General features: G+C 51.7%; 1 protein-coding gene across 3 annotated transcripts; it reads left to right on the top strand.

The window, feature by feature from the left end:
- Nucleotides 1-3,231: 3,231 nt before the first annotated feature.
- Nucleotides 3,232-17,894, top strand: GPKOW (G-patch domain and KOW motifs). 3 transcript variants are annotated; one of them, XM_064574043.1, is made up of 14 exons: nt 3,232-3,347; nt 4,314-4,460; nt 5,293-5,508; nt 10,073-10,498; nt 11,488-11,642; nt 11,742-11,866; nt 13,799-13,908; nt 14,714-14,927; nt 15,356-15,488; nt 16,195-16,321; nt 16,521-16,644; nt 16,736-16,805; nt 17,345-17,430; nt 17,527-17,894. In XM_064574043.1, exons 4-14 carry the CDS (start codon nt 10,332-10,334, stop codon nt 17,659-17,661), a joined length of 1,446 nt encoding a protein of 481 aa, XP_064430113.1. In that variant the 5' UTR covers nt 3,232-3,347; nt 4,314-4,460; nt 5,293-5,508; nt 10,073-10,331; the 3' UTR covers nt 17,662-17,894. The 3 variants fall into 3 exon arrangements, with proteins under 3 accessions (XP_064430113.1, XP_064430114.1, XP_064430112.1); XM_064574044.1 differs by having other exon boundaries at nt 3,253-3,268; XM_064574042.1 differs by having other exon boundaries at nt 3,306-3,463.
- Nucleotides 17,895-18,153: the final 259 nt, after the last annotated feature.

Genomic DNA, 18,153 nt, shown 5'->3' with positions numbered 1-18,153 from the left:
TTGACAGAGAGAGACACAGCGAGAGAGGGAACACAAGCAGGGGGAGTGGGAGGGGGGAAAGCAGGCTTCCCGCAGAGCGGGGAGCCCGATGCAGGGCTGATCCCAGGACCCTGGGATCATGACCTGAGCCGAAGGCAGACGCTTAACGACTGAGCCACCCAGGCGCCCCCCCTCCTTTAAATATTTCTGTCCTGGCGTGCCTGGGTGGCTCAGGTGGTTAAGCGTCCAACTCTTGATTTTTGGCTCAGGTCATGATCTCAGGGTCATGGGATTAAGCCCCAAGTTGGGATCCATGCTCAGAGCAGAGTCTGCTTGAGATTCTTTCTCTCCTTCTCCCTCTGCTCCTCCCTCCGCTCACAAGTGCTCTCTCAGATAAATAAATGAATCTTAAAAAAAATATATTTCAGTCCTGCTTCATCCATGGATACAGAAACTCTCTACCCACTGAACAATAACACCCTATTCCCCTTCCCCCCAACTACTAGTAATCTCTATTCTACTTTCAGTTTCTATAAATTGGCCTACGTCACGAAAGTGGAATCAAACACTGTTGGCCTTTTTGTGATTGACTTATTTCACTCGACATAGTGTCCGCAAGGTTCATTCATGTTGTAGCATGTGCCAGAATTTCATTCCTTTTTAAGGCTGAATAATATTCTATTGTATGTTTATACTAGATTTTGCTTAGCCATTCATCCCTTGATGTACATTTGGATTATTTCCATCTTTTGGCTATTGGGAATAGTACTGCTATGAACATTCGCATACAAGTATCTGTTTGATTCTCTGCTTTCAATTCTCTTGGGTATATATCTAGGCACGGAATTGCTGGATGGTATGGTAAGACTACATTTAACTTTTTGAGGAACCCCAAACAGTTTTCCACAGTGGCTGCACCATGTTACATTCCCACTGCAATGCGCAAGGGTTCTAACTTGTCCCAATCCTAATCAGAACTTGTTCTTTACCATTTTCCTGATAGTAGCCACTCTAGTGGGTGGGAGGTGGTATCGTACTGAGGTTAGAGGGAGCTGATTCTCCCACTGTATACCAAAGATTCCATCCTTTCCATTTGATTTGTAGTGCCACCTCTACATTATGTCTCAGGTTCCTATATATACCTATCTAAAACCCCAAGTTCTCATTAATTAGTTTCTCTATAAGCCATGCCCAGTCCAACACTCTTTTTATTACTGTGTCTTTGTAGCATGTCAAATTTTGAAATCTGTGTGCTCCCTCTTTGTTTCTGAGGTTGACCGGGCCTATCCCACAACATTTGTGAGTCCCAGGGTGAGAACACAAATGGACGCCCACATATTATAAGGCTGAGAGTCTAAAAGTAATAAATTGAGGTAACTATTAAATAAAATTGGATGTACCCTCCTACTTTGAGAAATACATTTCCAATACAAACCTATAAGAAAGGCACTCCCAGCCCTGACCACATTGTGTTCTCAATGTCTGTGTAGGAATCCAGTAGAGCCTCTTCCTCCAGAGAGGGTGCCTACTAATAGCAGAGCCCAGGGCTGTTTCAGCCCCATGGACCCAGCTGCCCCTGCATGGGGCTGAGCTCTGACTAGGTGTTAGAGAATGTCCACAGAATACATAAAGGAATGAGAATTCTACGGAGAACTGTGCTATAGAAGGTCTCAATTTTCCCCTACCCAACACCAGACTCAGGTTGGGACAGATGTGGGCAGCCAGACAAAGATCCCAGTACATCCAGACAGAGGCTGAGAAAGGCCAGTGACCCCAGTGACCAGCACTGCCCTGCAGGATTGGGGAAGTCCTCAAGGGAAGTTCAAGGGGACTGACCCTGGAGGAGACAATGGGGAGGCTTCCCACTGAAGGAGAGGACATGGGAGCCTAGGGATCAGCCTTGGTTTTTCTCCTCAGTTCAGTTCTCCTGAGAAGACTCAGGAAAATAAATCAGCCTAGACTCTTCCTCACAGACAGAAGCACGTTGGTTTACAATTCTACATAGCCCATCATCCATCTTCTGCATTTCTTTTCAGAAATAGATGAATGGAATATTGAAGCCTTAAAACTGGGTCTTGGTAACATGCAGTCCTGTTTCAGGTGGACAAAAGACTGGGAAGGGCTCCTATACAGAGGACACAGTGCAGGCAAAGGAAGGATGGTGGGAAAAACAGTGCACAAAATTTGGGGAACTATGACATCCCCAGGTGGTTGGCATAAGAACAGGGCAGAGCAGTGAATGAGGTCCAGTGTATTCCACCCCCCCCCCAAGACAAGGTCAGGTCAGAGGTGGGAGGGCCAAGAGATCCCAGGAGGAAGGGAAGCAGGGACCATTCACCCCCTCTCACTTAGGACAACACCCAGCAGGGACCATTCACCCCCTCTCACTTAGGACAAAGGTGGATGAGAGAGGCTGCCCGGCCCCCCAGAATGGACGTCAGGGCACAGTGTGTCCACAGTGAAAGTGTCCACAGTGTCCATAGTGAAACAGTCACAGCCCCAGTGATTGTTGGGGGTAAGCTGCCTGAGGCCCGTGCTGTCGTTGGCTGGCTGTGGGGTCCCGGACAGGTAAGTGTCTGAGCCCCTGTGGCCCCAGTTTCTTCCTCTACAAAGTGGTGGTCACAGGCTGTCTCTCACTGCACCCCATTCCTCCTTCCACTGCAGTAGCATTGTGCCCAAGGGCTCCCCCCCTCGGGACCTCTGCCTCCAGGCCACCCCCCACTTTCAATACCTAAGAGGGGCCTCATTTCTCCCCTCTCATTGGCTGGCGACCCCTCCCACCCAGGGGCCTTGAAAGCCTCCTCAAGTGCAGGCCCCTACCGCCCCTCCACTCTCCAGGGCACCTGCCCTTCCCGGCTTTTGGAGTCCCCCAGCCCTATCATGCTCAGGGCCCCAAACCTTCCCATGGCCCCCAAGGCTCCAAGCACCCCCCACCCCGCCCGCAGCCGCCCAGCCCGACAGACTCTTCCATTTCCCAAGTAGAAAACATTCACTGCAAGTTTACTGAGTGCCCGCCCTACTCTGAGCAGAGCTCCGTTACAGGCTGCAGAATTCCCTGGTAAACGTGGGCTCCACTTCTGCACCCCCGTTCTTAGTTGTCAGAGCTCGGGCGGGGCCCTTGACTTCTCTGGGCCTCGACTTCCCCTTCTCGCTCGTGGACTAACCACCCCTCCTGGGTGGAAAAGGAGCCCAGTCCAGGCTCCGGGGCTAACAGAGGCGGCGCCTGAGGCAGAGCGAGGCCAAGCGCTCGCGCTGGCTCCCACAGCCAGGCCTCCTTGCCGGCGGCCAGGTAGGTCAGCGCGCGGGTCGGGGCTCGGGGCACGGGACCGGCCGGCCGCAGCCGCATCCAGGCCCGGGCGGGTCGCCAGGTGAGCGCGCCCAGGAGCTCCACACGCGCCGCCGGCGGCCTTGCGTCCACCCGGCGGACTTCGGGTCATGGAGCCGCGCGCGGGGGGCGCCACGGACCCCAGGGGGAGCAGAGGAGGTACGGGGGAGGGGGGGCCTGGGCGCGTCCCTGCCAGCCCTCGCCCCGTCTGTCTGCTCCTCACCTTTTCCTTCCGACAGGTGGTAAACAAAGCAGCCCTGGCGCCCAAGTGGCGGGCGGGCGGGCGGGCGGGCGCCGGGCGGCCGGCGTTGGGCTCGAGGTCCCCGACCCGCACCTGCACCTGCACCCGCACCCGCACGCGCACCCGCACCCGCACCCGCACCGCGGGGCTGCGCACCAGACCCGGGGGCTCTCAGGAGTCTCCGGGGAGATGTGCCACAGGGCTCTGCCTTGGGGTCACTGGGGACACCCGTGGGCACTCAGGGTCTGTAGTGAATTGCGGGGGGGTGGCGGTTAGGCGGGGGGGCCTCTGGGTATAAATGGAGGGGCAACTGGAGCTCCGTGGGCCATCAAGGTTGCCTAGGATATCTGGAAGGGGAATCGGGGTTGCCGGCGCCACAGCAGGGGCAGACCGTCCTCTGTCGGGACATCTGGGGGAATCGGGGTCCCTCTCGCTACTGTGCGGGAAGACTTTGGAATCTGGGGTTATGAAGGGGCAGTCGGAGACCTCCAGAGATAGTCCCAGGGTGCTGGGAAGTGTCCAGGAATACTTCGGTCAGATAGCTCTCTCCAGGGATATCGTGGGCGCAGGCGGGGGTCCACGGGCATACCCGCGATGGTCGGGGGTCGCGGGAGTTGGGAGGGGCAGTGGGAGACCTCCGGAACTATCGAGAGAGTGGCCGGGGGGGCTCCGAAGATCTTGAGGGGCATTCTAGGTTTCGGACGTCGGGGAGCGTGGGGGTTCGCCGAGGCTCGGGCGGGTGCTGACCTGTTCTTTCCACCCGCGCAGGCCGGGGCCTTCCGCTGCGGGCGGGCCCCAGAGCCCGGCAGCTCCTGGCGCGGCTGGACGCGCGCCCCCTGGCGGCCCGAGCTGCGGCCGACGTGGCGGCGCTGGTACGCAGGACGGGCGCCACATTGCGCCTGCGCCCCAACGCGGGTGCGTGTCGGGGGCGGAGCGGGGCCTCCCGCGGGGCGCGGTCTGAGTGGAGCCGGATTCCGAAGTGGCGGACCCGGGATTGTTAGTTACTCCCCTGGGTGGGGCTAATGGGTGTGACTGGCGGCGGGGCGGGGCTTGGAGGGAGCTTCGAGGGGGCGGAGCCTTGGCGGTATCCTAGACTATTCCTCCAGGAGGTGACCCTGGGAAAGTTATTGCGTTGGGTGAATGTTGCATGGCTCGTTGTGGGTGCAGGGCTGGATGGTTATCCCTGTCACTGGGGCTTCGCAAGGCATTTCTGAGGAGGTGGGGCCTGGAGAGTGTTGGGGGCGGGCAGTTGGCTGAGGGGCGGGCCTGGAAAAAAAAAATCCACTCTAGGGGGTGGAGCCTACAAACGCCAGGGGGAGGGATCGAAATGTCAGATATGGGTTGAAGTTTAGAGGCCAGTTAGAGGGCGGAGCCTGAAAAGTTCAGGAGCCCAATCATGGATTTGCACCCCCCTCTCCCCGCAGTGGGGGCCTAAGGATGTAATATGAGGAGCGGGATCTTCGCGTTCTTAGAGGACTATAGGATGGTCTGGAGGTGTATTCGAATAGCCGGGACTAGGATTAGTTAAGAAGGGGGCTTTGCAATGAATTCTTTGTTGGCTGTCCTGAGGACAAAAGACTTCACTTTGGGCCTATGGCTTTCTTTTTAACACTCCCAAGAATTCCAAAGGAATTATACCAAAATTCTGATGTGCTCCCAATAATAAAACAAAGGAGTACTCACCAAACAAACTAGTACTCACTAAGAGGAGTATGACCAAAAAAAAAAAAAAAAATGTCTTAAACAGATCCTGAATTAAGTTGGAAAGCTGAACCGAAGGGAGGAAATTCAGAATCCTAAAAGAGACTCACCAAACTGGGAAGTAGACCGTGACTCACAGACGTGATTAGTGCAGGGGGCTCCGTGTGGGTACGTCACTTGATTCCCTGGATCATCATTCTTCGGGGGTCATCTCCTTTGGATCCCACTTCTGACTCCAAGGAATATTAACCTAAATAAAGAGGTAAACTTGGGGCACCTGGGTGGCTCAGTCAGTTAAGCGTCTGTCTTCTGCTCGGGTCATGATCCCAGAGTCCTGGGATCCAGCCCGGCATTGGACTCACTGCTCAGCGGGAGTCAGCTTCTCCCTCTCCCTCTGTGTTCTCCCTCTCTCTCAAATAAATAAAATCTATAAAAAAAAAAAGAGGTAAACTGAGGCAAGCTCACAATGATGAGTTTATTTGGAAATAGAGGAATTGGAATTTGGGACTCATCTGTAGCTTGCTACAGTTTGGGTGTAAGAATGGCAATTTCTCTGATATTCCCAAATAAACTCATCTTTTTGAGCTTGCCTCAGTTTGCCTCTTTATTTAGATTGACATTTATAAAAGCTGCTTTGTAGTCTTTATCTGCTGTGTATCTTTAAGGATGCCCAGGGCCTCTAAGCCTGGAAACATGGCCACGAGTTTGATTATTGTGCTTCCTGTTTTCAAGATCGCTCTCTGACCCACCATATTATTCTACTTTCCAAACATTTTGACTATGTCCCACTTTCATTTAAGTATATTTATAGCTTCACATTTAAAGTTTCTAGTATATGTGTTCCATCCAAGGAATGTGCTATAATTCATTTATCCCGTCCCCTTCTGTTGTTTATTTAAGTGGTCTTCAATGTTTTGCTACAATAAATAATACTATGATGAATCTCATATAAAAATCTTTTTTGGGGCACCTGGGTGGCTCAGTAGGTTAAGCAGCTGACTCGATTTCAGTTCAGGTCACGATCTGGGGTTCGGGGGCTTGAGCCTAAAGTCGGACTCCCCAATTGTTGGGGAGTCTGCTTGAGATTCTATCTCTCCCTCTCCCTCTGCCCTTCCCCTGCCTCTCTAAAATAAACAAATAAATCTTTTTTAAAAATTTTATTTATTTGTCAGAGAGAGAGAGAGAGCACAAGCAGGGGGAGCGGCAGGCAGAGGGAGAAGCAGACTCAATCCCAGGACCCTGGGATCATGACCCGAGCCAAAGGCAGACACTTAACCGACTGAGCCACCCAGGCATCGCATAAATAAATAAATCTTTAAAAAAAAATCTTTTTGTGGGGCACCTGGCTGGCTCAGTCAGAGGAGCATGTGACTCCTCATCTCAGGGTGATGAGTTCGAGCTTCACGTTGGGTGTAGAGATTTCTCTTTTTTTTAAGATTTTATTTTTTTATTTTTTAAAAAGATTTTATTTATCTGTTTATTTGTTTAGAGAGTGCACAAGCTGGGGGAGGGGCTGAGGGAGAGGGAGAGAGAGAGAATGCCAAGCAGACTGCGTGCTGGAGCGTGCAACCCATGCAGAGCTCGATCTCACAACCCTGAGATCACAACCCAAGCGAAAATCAAGAGCCAGATGCTCAACCAACTGAACCATTCAGGCACCCCTAAAGATTTTATTTTTTTAAGTAATCTCTACACCCAACATGGGGCTCGAACTCACCACTCTGAGATCTAAGAGTCGCGTGCTCCACCAACTGAGCCAGCCAGGCGCCCCGAGTATAGAAATTTCTTAAATAAACTTAAAAAAAATCCTTTCACACATCTTTAATGATTTCCTTGGGATGAATTGTTGGCAGATATCTAGTATTCTTTCTGGTGACTATTTAAGTATCAGTCTTCTGATTTACAAGCTCTTAATGATGTAGGCAGGCTGGGTCTAAGGACCCAGAGGGGGTCCCGCAGGACCAGCCAAGAGAGTCCTTGGCTTCATACAGGATAGAAATCAAATGTGAGCCAAGAGGAAGTAAGAGCAGAGTTTACTGAAGATATAGAGAGAGTGCAGATACAGTGTCTGGGAGACTCAGAAAGGAAAGGAAAGTGTTTTGTTTTTGCTTGGGTCTGGGGCTTTTATTGAGGATTGTGGTCTGGTATAAGTGTCCTCTCAGGCACCCAGAAACTGGTCAGAACTAAAAAGGTCCAGGTGTCCTCCATAAGTCACTAATTCCTTGGAGTTAGGGAGTCTTGGCATCAAGATGTCTAGCTCTGGTGGTCTGGAATATACACATGATGGCCTCACCTAGTCATTTCTTAGAAGTTATCTATTGTAGGGTACCTGGGTGGCTCAGTCGTTAAGCGTCTGCCTTCGGCTCAGGTCATGATCCCAGGGTCCTGGGATCGAGTCCCGCGTCGGGCTCCCTGCTCAGCGGGAAGCCTGCTTCTCCCTCTTCCATTCTCCCTGCTTGTGTTTCCTCTCTCACTGTGTCTCTCTCTGTCAAATAAATAAATAAAATCTTTTACAAAATAAAAAGTTATCTATTGTGCTGGAAGACTCCAAAGAAATCATTAACTCCTTGATCCTTACAAAGAGAACATACATTATTTGTATTACAAGGAATATGTAAGGCAAGTGTGCTGGTCCTAGCAAGAATAGAAGCAGGAAAATGGGCAAAAAAGTAGCCCTTCATGGGGCCCCTTCATTTTCCCTATCTCTTTATGGTCCTACACAAGAGGAATCTGTCCCATTAATCTTTCAAAGCCTTAGAACCTCGCTCTCACACCAGCATATTTAATGCTGGTAGTATAAGCAGAAATAGTTAGGGATCCCTGGAAAAAGAAAGATGAGGCATAGCTTTCATGACATGAGAAAAGTCACTTTAGGCCCCTGATCATCTTGTAATCTATGCCTGACCAGCACTACTTACCGAAAGCACATTTCTTGCAGAACTTCCTGAGATGCGTTGAAATTGCAGAATAGACCTCAGTATATAATGATTTGAAGGAAACAAAAGAATGTGAGAACAAACAGACATTATCAGGCCAGGAGATAGCCTAAGTATATCAGGGACAATAAATCATGGTAAAACTCCCAGTGCTGATTCAAAAGTAAAGATTGACACTTGAGTCATCTTTGCAGGATTTAAGCCCCTTTGAGCACTCAAATACTGGACCATTTGGAGCCAGAGAATTGATGATGCTGACCCTTGCCAGCTCTCGTGTCTTCAATTAACTTAAGACCTGGGTTCAGTCCCCTTAAGATGACTTTTGCCCCAATTCCATGCTGAATTCCCTACTTTGCAAGCCCTTCCATGAATATATATGCACCTTTAGTTTAAAACTCACCCACTTTTTGTTGTTGAAGGAGACACTGCTTTGGGAAATATCTCCAGTAGTCTCCTTCACTCGTGGCAAGTAAAACCTTATCTTTTCCTATTCTTTGCTTGGATGTGTCTTTTGGCTCCATATCCATCAAGAGGCGAACCCAGTTTTGGGTAACAGTAGGAACTACAGTTTACCCTTGAACAACATGGGTTTGAACTGCATGGGTCCATTTATACCAGGATTTTTCCCAATAAATACAGTATAGTACTATAAATGTATTTTCTCTTCCTCGTAATTTTATTTTATTTATTTATTTGAGAGAGAGAGAGAACATGACAGGTATGGGGGGCGAGGGAGAGGGAGAAGCAGACTCCCCGTTGAGCAGGGAGCCCAATGTGGGACTTGATCCCAGGACCCTGGGATCATGGCCTGAGCTGAAGGCAGACGCTCAATGAGCTGAGCACCCAGGCGCCCTCAGCTCATGTCTTGATCTCAGGGTTGTGAGTTCAGGCCCTACACTGGGCTGCACGCTGGGTGTGGAGCCTACTTAAAAACAAAACAACAGGGGCGCCTGGGTGGCTCAGATGGTTGGGCGTCTGCCTTCGGCTCAGGTCATGATTCCAGGGTCCTGGAATCAAGCCCCACATTGGGCTCCTGGCTCAGCGGGGAGCCTGCTTCTCCCTCTCCCTCTGCCTCTCCACCTGCTCATGCTCTCTCTCTCTCTCTCTCTGTATCTCTGTGTCTCAAATGAATAAATTTAAAAAATCTTAAAAAAAAACACAAACCAAAACAACAACAAAAAACCTCCCAAAACAAAAATAATACTACATGTAAGAAACAAAACATGTGTTAATCTACTGTTTATGTTATCATTAAAGTTTCCGGTCAATGGTAGGGTGTTAGTAGTTAAGTTTTGGGGGAGTCAAAAGTTACACGCAAATTTTCAACTGTGGGGGCAGGGGATTGGCCCCCCAACCCCTGCATTGTTCAAGGGTCAACTGTGTATATATATATATATATATATATATATAAAATACCTGTTTAAGTGTTATTGTTCCCCACTGGACTATCAGCCTCTAGAAAGGAGGATGTCTATTTTAATAATATTTGAATCCAGAGCTTGTTGTGTATTAAATCTGGCATCGGTAGGCACCATTTATTTTTTTTATTAATTTTTTTTTTAAGATTTTATTTATTTATTTGAGAGAGAGAGAAAGCATGAGGTGGGGAGGGTCAGAGGAAGAAGCAGACTCCTCGCTGAGCAAGGAGCCCGATGCGGGACTCGATCCCGGGACTCCAGGATCATGACCTGAGCCGAAGGCAGTCGCTTAACCAACTGAGCCACCCAGGCGCCCGGTAGGCACCATTTAAATGTCTATTTGTTATTGTACACAACTGGCACTCACAGATTTTTTTCTTAATGGTGTATTTTATCTACATTTCCCATACCAGTAGGGCACAGTAACGTGCACACAGTAGGTAATTAATAAATACTTGTTGACCTCCTATAGGAAGGAAGAACGAATCCACCTCTGCCACACCTACCTCACCCAAGAACTACATTTCCCTTTATGCTTGGCGCAACGCACTCCTGTGAAGTGAAAAGAGCGACAATTACTTCCTAAGGCCCCTTTTTTTCACCTTCGCCCGCCGATGCCGCAGTGTTCTATGGGAAAGGTAGTTCTAGCGCTCGTTGTCTGGCCCCGCTCAAACTGAACCCAAACTAAACTTCCCAGCAAGCAGCGCACTCGCCTGGGAAAGAGGGGCAAGATGGCGGATGCTGAAGAGGGTTCTTTGCGGCCGGCAGGAGCCTCCGCTGCCCCAATTTCGTTCAGCTTCAGTCGCACATCTGCCCGGAGACGGCTCGCGGACGACGCGGGTGCGGCTCCAGAGGAGAAGGATTTCTTAAAGACCGTGGAAGGGAGGGAGCTGCAAAGGTGAAGCGCCGGGTCTTTCATCCCTTGGAATTTGGTTCGGTGGGTGCAAGCGGGAGGGTGGAATCTGAGTTGATTGTCTTGGTGGCGGTGGTCTGGAACGCCTGAAGCACAGCCTGGGAAAACTCGTGGAGGCGAGAAGGCGGGAGTGTGGAACAGGAGAGGTGGGGAAATTGGGCCTGACAGCCGTGGCGTTTGAGAAAAGAGGATGTATTCCTGAGAGGGTGCGTCTTTAGGACTTGAGGACCCTGAGGTGTGTGCGTTCTGAGAGAAGGGAAGGAGTGAAGAATGACAGGACCCCTAGTGTCTCAGCTGAAGCGGTGGAGCTTCACTAGTATGGGGAACGGGGTGGAGTGGCAGATTCGGGTTGGGGGAGACCATCATCAGCTTAGTTCAGAAAGGAGAGTCAGAGGGAGAGGCTTCCAGAAGAAAATCAACCATCCAGGAGATTGATGTGAACCCTGGATCTGGGGAGAGTCTGGGCTGAAGATGGTGATTTGTGAGTCATTGTGAAGGCCATGGATGTGGGTCTTGGGATGAGCAGAGGGTCCAGGACTGAAGGTTGATTCCTCAAAGGCACTGACATTTAAGAGTTGGGGGTGAGGGAGAGAATCCAAAGAAAGCACCATTAGGGGCGCCTGGGTGGCTCAGTTGGTTAGACGTCTGCTTTCTGCTCAGGTCATGGTTCCGGGGTCCCGGGATTGAGCTCCACATCCGGCTCCCTGCTCGGCGGGAAGCCTGCTTCTCCCTCTCCCACTCCTCCTACTTGTGTTCCCTCTCTCGCTGTCTCTCTCTCAAATAAATAAATAAAATCTTTAAAAACAAACAAACAAACAAAGCACCATTAGAGACCTGACAGGAGAGCAGACAGTGTGGTCCATCTGGGGTGGGGGGTGAGTTTGGCCCTTTCGTTTTCTCTGAAGGGAGGAGTGTGGCTCAGAACCCACTGACCATGCTCCTCTCCCAACTTCATGCCGCTGTGTCCATATCAGTGTGAAGCCCTCAGAAACCCCCAAGGAACTCGTCATCCCTTTGATCAAGAATGGCCATCGCAGGCAGCCACCGACCCAGGCCCCTGGGCCATCCACAAATACTGAGGCCTTGGTGGATGGGGTGCTGTCCCAGGCTGTGAAGGAGCTCATTGAGGGTGAGTGATCCCCTCTTTGCCTTGCCCCAGTGAAGGAAGAGGGGGAGGAAAATGGAAGGATAGGGTGGGACCTCATTGCTCCCTCCCATTCTTCCTTAGACTCCAAGAAGTCCCTGGAGGAGAGAGAGAATTCGGGTGTCGACCCCACGCTTGCTATCCCCATGATCCAGAAAGGATGCATCCCTAACGGGGAAGGGGCAGACAGCGAACCCCGGGCTGAGACAGTGAGCTGGCCCCTAACTCCTCCTACCCCAGCCTCCCTTTGCCCTGTCTGCCAGGCTTGCCTCTCTGCACACAGCAGGGAAAATCTGTGTGTGTATTAGAGGCCTGCTGCCTATCCCTTTCTCCCTCTGTCCTTTTTTGGAAGCATTAACGAATGAATCCAGATACTGAGGTGTGGAAAACACTTGCATTCTGGGATTATCTGAGTAAGATGAGGAGCTAAGGGAACAGGAAATGCAAAGATCCTGAGGGTAGACTCAGCCTGGAATGTTTAAGGAACACCAAGGAGACCAGTGTAACTAGAGTGGAATGAGTGAAGAGGAGGAGGGGGAGACGAAGTCAGAAGTGGCAGGGGCTAAACTAAGCAGGGCCTTGTGGACCAGATGAGAGCCATGAGAGGGTTCTGAGCGGAGAGGGGTCAAGCCTTAAGATTTGACAGGATCTCTCTGGCTACTGTAAGCAGAACAGAGTAGTCAGCAAAGGCGGAAGCAAGGAGACCAGTAGCACAGGCTGGAAATGATGGCCACTCAGACCAGAGTGGTAGGAGTGAGGCCTGGAAGGACAGGTCGGGTTTAGTGAGTGAGGGAAGATCAGGGTGAGGACTAATGGCAGCAACAACCGGAGCAGTGGCACGGTGGCAGGGAGTCAGTGTGGTGTGGGTCCATCAGTGAAGCAACCTGCAGTGTGTCTAAAGTGAATATAAAGAATTGAGGGGGGGATAAAAAGGAATCAAGGGAGTGAGGATGGGAAATGATAAATAACAGGGGAAGTGAGGGGTGTGTCTACAGAAGCAACCAAGTCTGTCTTTCATACCCACGGACCCCACTTTTCACCGCTTAAGTCACAATTTTTTTAGCAATGCTTCTTTGGGGCCTAGTTCTCCTACCGCCCCAAGACCGTCTTCTCTTTCGACTGAACTGTTCTCATTGGCCTTCAGCTGTCTTCTGGTTTCTTTCATCTTAAAAAAAGACCTTCACTTCACTTTCCATCCTGTTCCCACTTTGGCCTCATTTCTCTCATTTCCTCTCCTTCCCCAGCCTTCAGCATCTCAGTGGGTCACAGTTGCATCCATCCTTCCTCTCACTCAGCCTAAAAACCTTAGAGTCACTCTTGACTCCCCTCTTTGTTTCATACACCTTATGCAGGCTTTCAGCAAAATCCTGTCATCTCCCTTTGCAGAATACATCCAGAATCTGACCACTTTTCACCAGCATCTACCTACCACTCTGGTCTGAGCCACCAGCATCTCTCATCTGGACTGTTGCAGTAACTTCCTCATGGGCCCCCTTTTGGTGGCCGCCCTCCTGCAGCTCCAGCCCAGACCTCCTGATTAATCTCTCACCGCCCCTCTCTGCCTCCACATCTCTTTTTCAGTCAGGTTGACTTTCATGATGCTCTTCCCACATACCAAACTTGTCCTGCCTCAGGGCCTTTGCTCATACTGTTCTCTCTGCTTGGACTACCCGTCCTTCTCACATCCTTATGGCTCCCTCTGTCATCTCTTTCTGGTCTCTGCTCAGATACCAACTCAGTGATATTCCCTTCTCCATCCCTCTGCATCCCCTCAATCTGCTTTATTTTTCTTCATATAACTTACCACTACCTGACATACCCTGTTTTATGTATTTTTTTTATTCTGTGTCTCTACAACTAGAATGTCAGCCCCACAGGGCAGGATCGGGGGGTTTTGTCTGTTTTGGTCACTGCTTTACCCTCATCAGCTAGGTCAGTACCTGGCACAGAATAGGTGCTTTATAATTATTTGTTGAAGGACAATGTGGAGGACTAAAGTGAGGGACAGCAAGAGGAAATCAAAACTGACCTTGAGCTTACTGGAAAAGAAGCACTGAGGGTCATCCGCTGGGTTAGTAAACGTGCTTCTGAGGGCCCACCATGGGCCCAGCCTGACCATCCTTTCTCTGCTGAACCTGTAGGTGCCGGAGGAAGCTGATTACGAGGCAGTCCCCGTAGAGGCCTATGGGCTGGCCATGTTACGAGGCATGGGCTGGAAACCTGGCGAGGGCATTGGCCGCACCTTCAATCAGTGAGTTCTAGGGTAGGGGCAGGGGGCAGCAGACAGGGCAGTGAACAAGACCCCCATGAGTTACCGCCTGTCCAGAACCATCCAGGCAGGGAGAAGGCATGTCACCACCCTAAGTAATTCAGTAAGCCTTTCCACTACTGTTTCAGTTTCCTGTTTGCCCTTTGAAACTCTGTAACGGGAACCCGTTTATGTATAGGTTACCTTTCTGAGCATCACCTTCCTCATCTGCAAAATGGGGATAGTGATAATACTGATTTCCCAGGTCTGTTGCAGAATTACATGAAATTATGCACATAAAGCACTTACAGCAGGCCCTGGCCCCAAATAAACATAGACGAGACATTTGCTGTTATCACTCAGACTTAGGATCCCTTCTCCGTTTTCAACTCCCAAGAATTCTGAAAACCATTTTTTTCATAAACCACTTAGTAGCCAAACATGACCTGAATTGATGGAGAGCATATTATAGTTGATTTCTCCTGCTTGGCGTGAATATTTGTACGATTTCCCCTGTAGAAATATTAGGGTATTTGATTATAGGGATCTGCTTTAGATGCCACTGTAGATAATATGTAAAAGATGGTATATCCAGTGTGTTATTAGGTTGGACCAAATGAAATTGCTATTTCTATAGATCAAAAACAGTCCTAATGTGAGATCAGGAAGGATATTCTTGACATGTTGACAGGGTGGGATTTGGGTGGTGGTAGTGGGGACACTGAAGACTTGCACACACACACACACACACACACACACCCTCCCCGTATCCCTGGCCCAACAAGCTCCTATACTGTGCTCCCTGCAGAGTGGTGAAGCCCCGTGTCAACTTACTGAGGCCAAAGGGGCTAGGGCTGGGCGCCAACCTGAATGAGGTCCAGGCCCTGGTCTCCACTGGCCCCCACCACCAACCAAAGCCAGATGAGGAGCAAGAGAAGGATAAGGAAGACCAGCCTCGAGGACTGGTGCCTGGAGGGGCTGTGGTGGTTCTTTCCGGCCCTCACCGAGGCCTCTACGGGAAGGTAAGGAACCACCCTAGGCCTAGAGCCCAAGACCGGCAGCAGAGAAGATTGATGTGAGGGGTCAGAGGGAGGAGGAATTGATGGAAAGCCTGGATGGGAGTCCTTGTCTTTCAGGCCTGCCTGGCTTGCTGCCTCACTCGGTAACTCAGAACCACTTGCTGGGCCTTTCTGGGCCTCAGTTTCCAACTGAGAGAGAGAGAATGCCATATGCCACATGTTCCTGAGACTTAAATTCTTTAAAATATATCCAAGGCACACAGTCTGGTAGGGGAGACACATGGACCAGGCCCAGTCCCAGACCTTGGGCCAGTCTGGTGGGGGAGACACAGGGGTCAGGCCTATTGGAGGTAAGAGTGGATAGCTTGGTCCTAGGAATGTGGGTTTAGTCCTCTCAACCCCTGCCTAACTTCTTCCCCCCAACACTTCAGGTAGAAGGCCTCGATCCTGACAATGTTCGGGCCGTGGTTCGCCTGGCCGTGGGGAACCGCATGGTGACTGTTAGTGAGTACTGCCTGCGGCCTGTTTCCCAGCAGGAGTTTGACAAGAACTGCTTGGATCTCAGTGAGTGAGCCTCCCACCTTGCTGGGAGAGTTGGAGAAGCATTCCAGGCGGGGCACTAGAGCCTGTCTCGGGCAGGGGCGGGGGGGGCGGCGAGGCTGGGGGGGGCGGGTGTCGGATCCACAGAGGGGAAGGGCCGCGGTCTGCCTGGCAGGTGTGTCATCTGGTCAGAGGTCAGGGGGTGAGAGCGAAGATAAATGGTTTTTTCAGTCTGAAGAAAAATTGATCTAGTTACCCTGGGGCTTTAGCCTCTTTCTGAGAGAGAAAAAACAGGTATAGAAACCTATGCCTATCCTCAGGAGGTCTGTCTGTTCAAGGTGATGAGCCTCTCTTCTTCTAGAATGTGAGGGCACCTGGGACTAGGCCATGACCAAGGAGGAAGGCAATCCAGGCATGGCAGCAGGATGGGGGCAGTTTGGCAGATGGGAGATTGGTGCTGACAGAGCTCTCGGATTTCCCTAGCCCACACTAGGTGGTTGCCTCAGATCAGTACCATCAGCACATGCTGGAGTGGCTAAGGAAGGCATCCTGAAGGAAGCCCCAGCAGTTGAGGGGAAGGGGAGAGCATTCTAATGGCACCAGCAAAGTTGTGATGGTGGGAGGGGACACTGAGGCAGGTGGGAGGTGGCCCGAGGCCGAGGTGTAGCCTGCCAGGTCAGAGAATGGCACACTGAGGCTCCTTCCTGGTTCTCCACACACTCTTGCACAGGCCAGATGAGCAAAACTTCCCCAGGGCAACAGAACGGAACAGCCTCGTCATGGAAGGCCCTCCCGGATCAGGACCTTTCCGGCCGGTGGGAGGACTCAGAGAGGAAGCGGAAACACCTTCCTGACCGGTGGGACCCTGGGCATCTGGGATAGGGGGAGAAGGCAAGGCTGTGGAAGCGTTCTAGCAGTCAGAGAAGGCTTCCGGGGCAAGGCAGGCACATAGAAGGAACTGGGGACGGCATTCTGGGTGCGTGTCACAGCCGCAGAGGTGGGGGGACCGGAACGTGCGTCTGAGCAGCTAAGCCTCGCATTGGCCCCTTTCCACAGACAGGAGGAGCCTGCAGCCAAGAGTGAGAAGGCCGGCCCCCGGAGCCAGCACTGGTTGCACAGGGACCTGCGCGTGCGCTTTGTGGACAGGCAGCACAAGGGCGGCCAGTATTACAACACCAAGGTGGGAACCCTGCAACCTGGTGCCCCCTCCGCCCCCAGGGACTAGGCCCCCGTAACTCTAACGTTCTCACACCCCCTGGCCCTCTACCCAGATGACGATTGAAGATGTCCTCAGCCCAGATACCTGTGTGTGTAGGACAGACGAAGGCCGGATCCTGGAAGGTGAGTGTGAGGGATGACCACTGGGTCGTCACCATCCCGGAGGCCGAGTGGGAAGGCTGTCTTCGACCAAGAGGCTGGCATGGGCAAAGGCTGGGAGGTTGGGCAGAGTTCAGGTATTTTGCAAGGCCCAGAATCTTCCTTGTCAGAACCTGAGGCGCTTCTGTGATGGTGATTATCTCAGCCCCTCTTTCCCCGTGAGCGAGTACTGGCATAAAAATGAGCTCTTTCTCCCTCTGAGGACTGGGCCTCGTACGGATGTGTACGGAACTCCCCATGCAGGGCAGGCAGGTGACACGCCCATAGTAAACGGGATCAGTTGCCATCACCCACCATCTTTGTGCATAAGTGCTCCCTTTCTTATCGTTATTTCTAGGAACTGCTCCTTAGGTGTCCTTGCCTGTGAAATGGGGTGCTGGGACCCCTACCTGTCAACAGGGTGCAGGGTGGCTCTGGGCAATACAGGAAAGGCCTTCTGACAGGACCCTGGGTGGGCTGGCCCTGGCCGAGGGCCTCACTCACTCCCCTTTCCTCATCTGCAGGCATAAAGGAAGGCATGCTGGAGACCCTGGTCCCCAAGGTCGAGGGCAACCGGGTGATGGTGGTGCTGGGGCCACAGGCTGGAAGGGTGAGTCTCAGACCTGGGTGTGGGTGGGCAGGGGCCATGCAGGGGCTGTCCCAGCGTCCGGGTTGGCCTTGCTGACTCTACCCGCCACTACTCCAGGTGGGCCACCTGCTGGGCCGGGACACAGAACGGAGCCGGGCTCTGGTGCAGCTGCGAAGAGAGAATCAGCTGGTGGAGCTTCACTATGATGCTGTCTGCCAGTATGTGGGCCCCAGGGACTCTGATGAAGACTGACCTGCGGCCCCACTCCCACCCCCACCCCACCATCCCCGGCCTGCTGCCGGCTCTGTACAGTGTGAAAAGCCTGTCTTCGCAGAGGTGGGGAGGTCACCATTCCGCCGTCTGCTTGCACTGCAGCTCCAGGACAAGGACAGGGACAGGGCACGAGATAGACGGACCAGAAGGGAGGCTCGAAACGAACTGAGTATTTTCCAGAAGTTAGTGTGTAATAAAAATCATTTCCCAAACTTAGTAGAATGATGAGATCATAAATGTGTGCTGAGCTGAGTGGAAGTGGGAGCTGGGCTGACTGAGGTGGGAGCCATTCCGGGCTTCAGCCCCACAGCCCTGTAGGGGCTGACAGACAAGTCAAAGGATCCACCTGCTCACAAGCTCATTCTTGGAACACCGAAGCCATGAAGTGTGTCCCTTGAGCAGATACTACGGAGCCTGGAATGCCGCCTCTCTGCACAACTTTCTGAGTGAGTGAGTGGCTCTGCTTTTACT

The sequence above is a fragment of the Mirounga angustirostris genome, unplaced genomic scaffold, assembly GCF_029215605.1.
Source record: "Mirounga angustirostris isolate CCGP_5_RB_7025 unplaced genomic scaffold, mMirAng1.0.hap1 SCAF_11, whole genome shotgun sequence".
Taxonomy (NCBI): Eukaryota; Metazoa; Chordata; class Mammalia; order Carnivora; family Phocidae; genus Mirounga; species Mirounga angustirostris.
The sequence above is the reverse complement of the archived record's forward strand: the minus strand, read 5'-3'. Positions and strand labels throughout refer to the sequence as shown.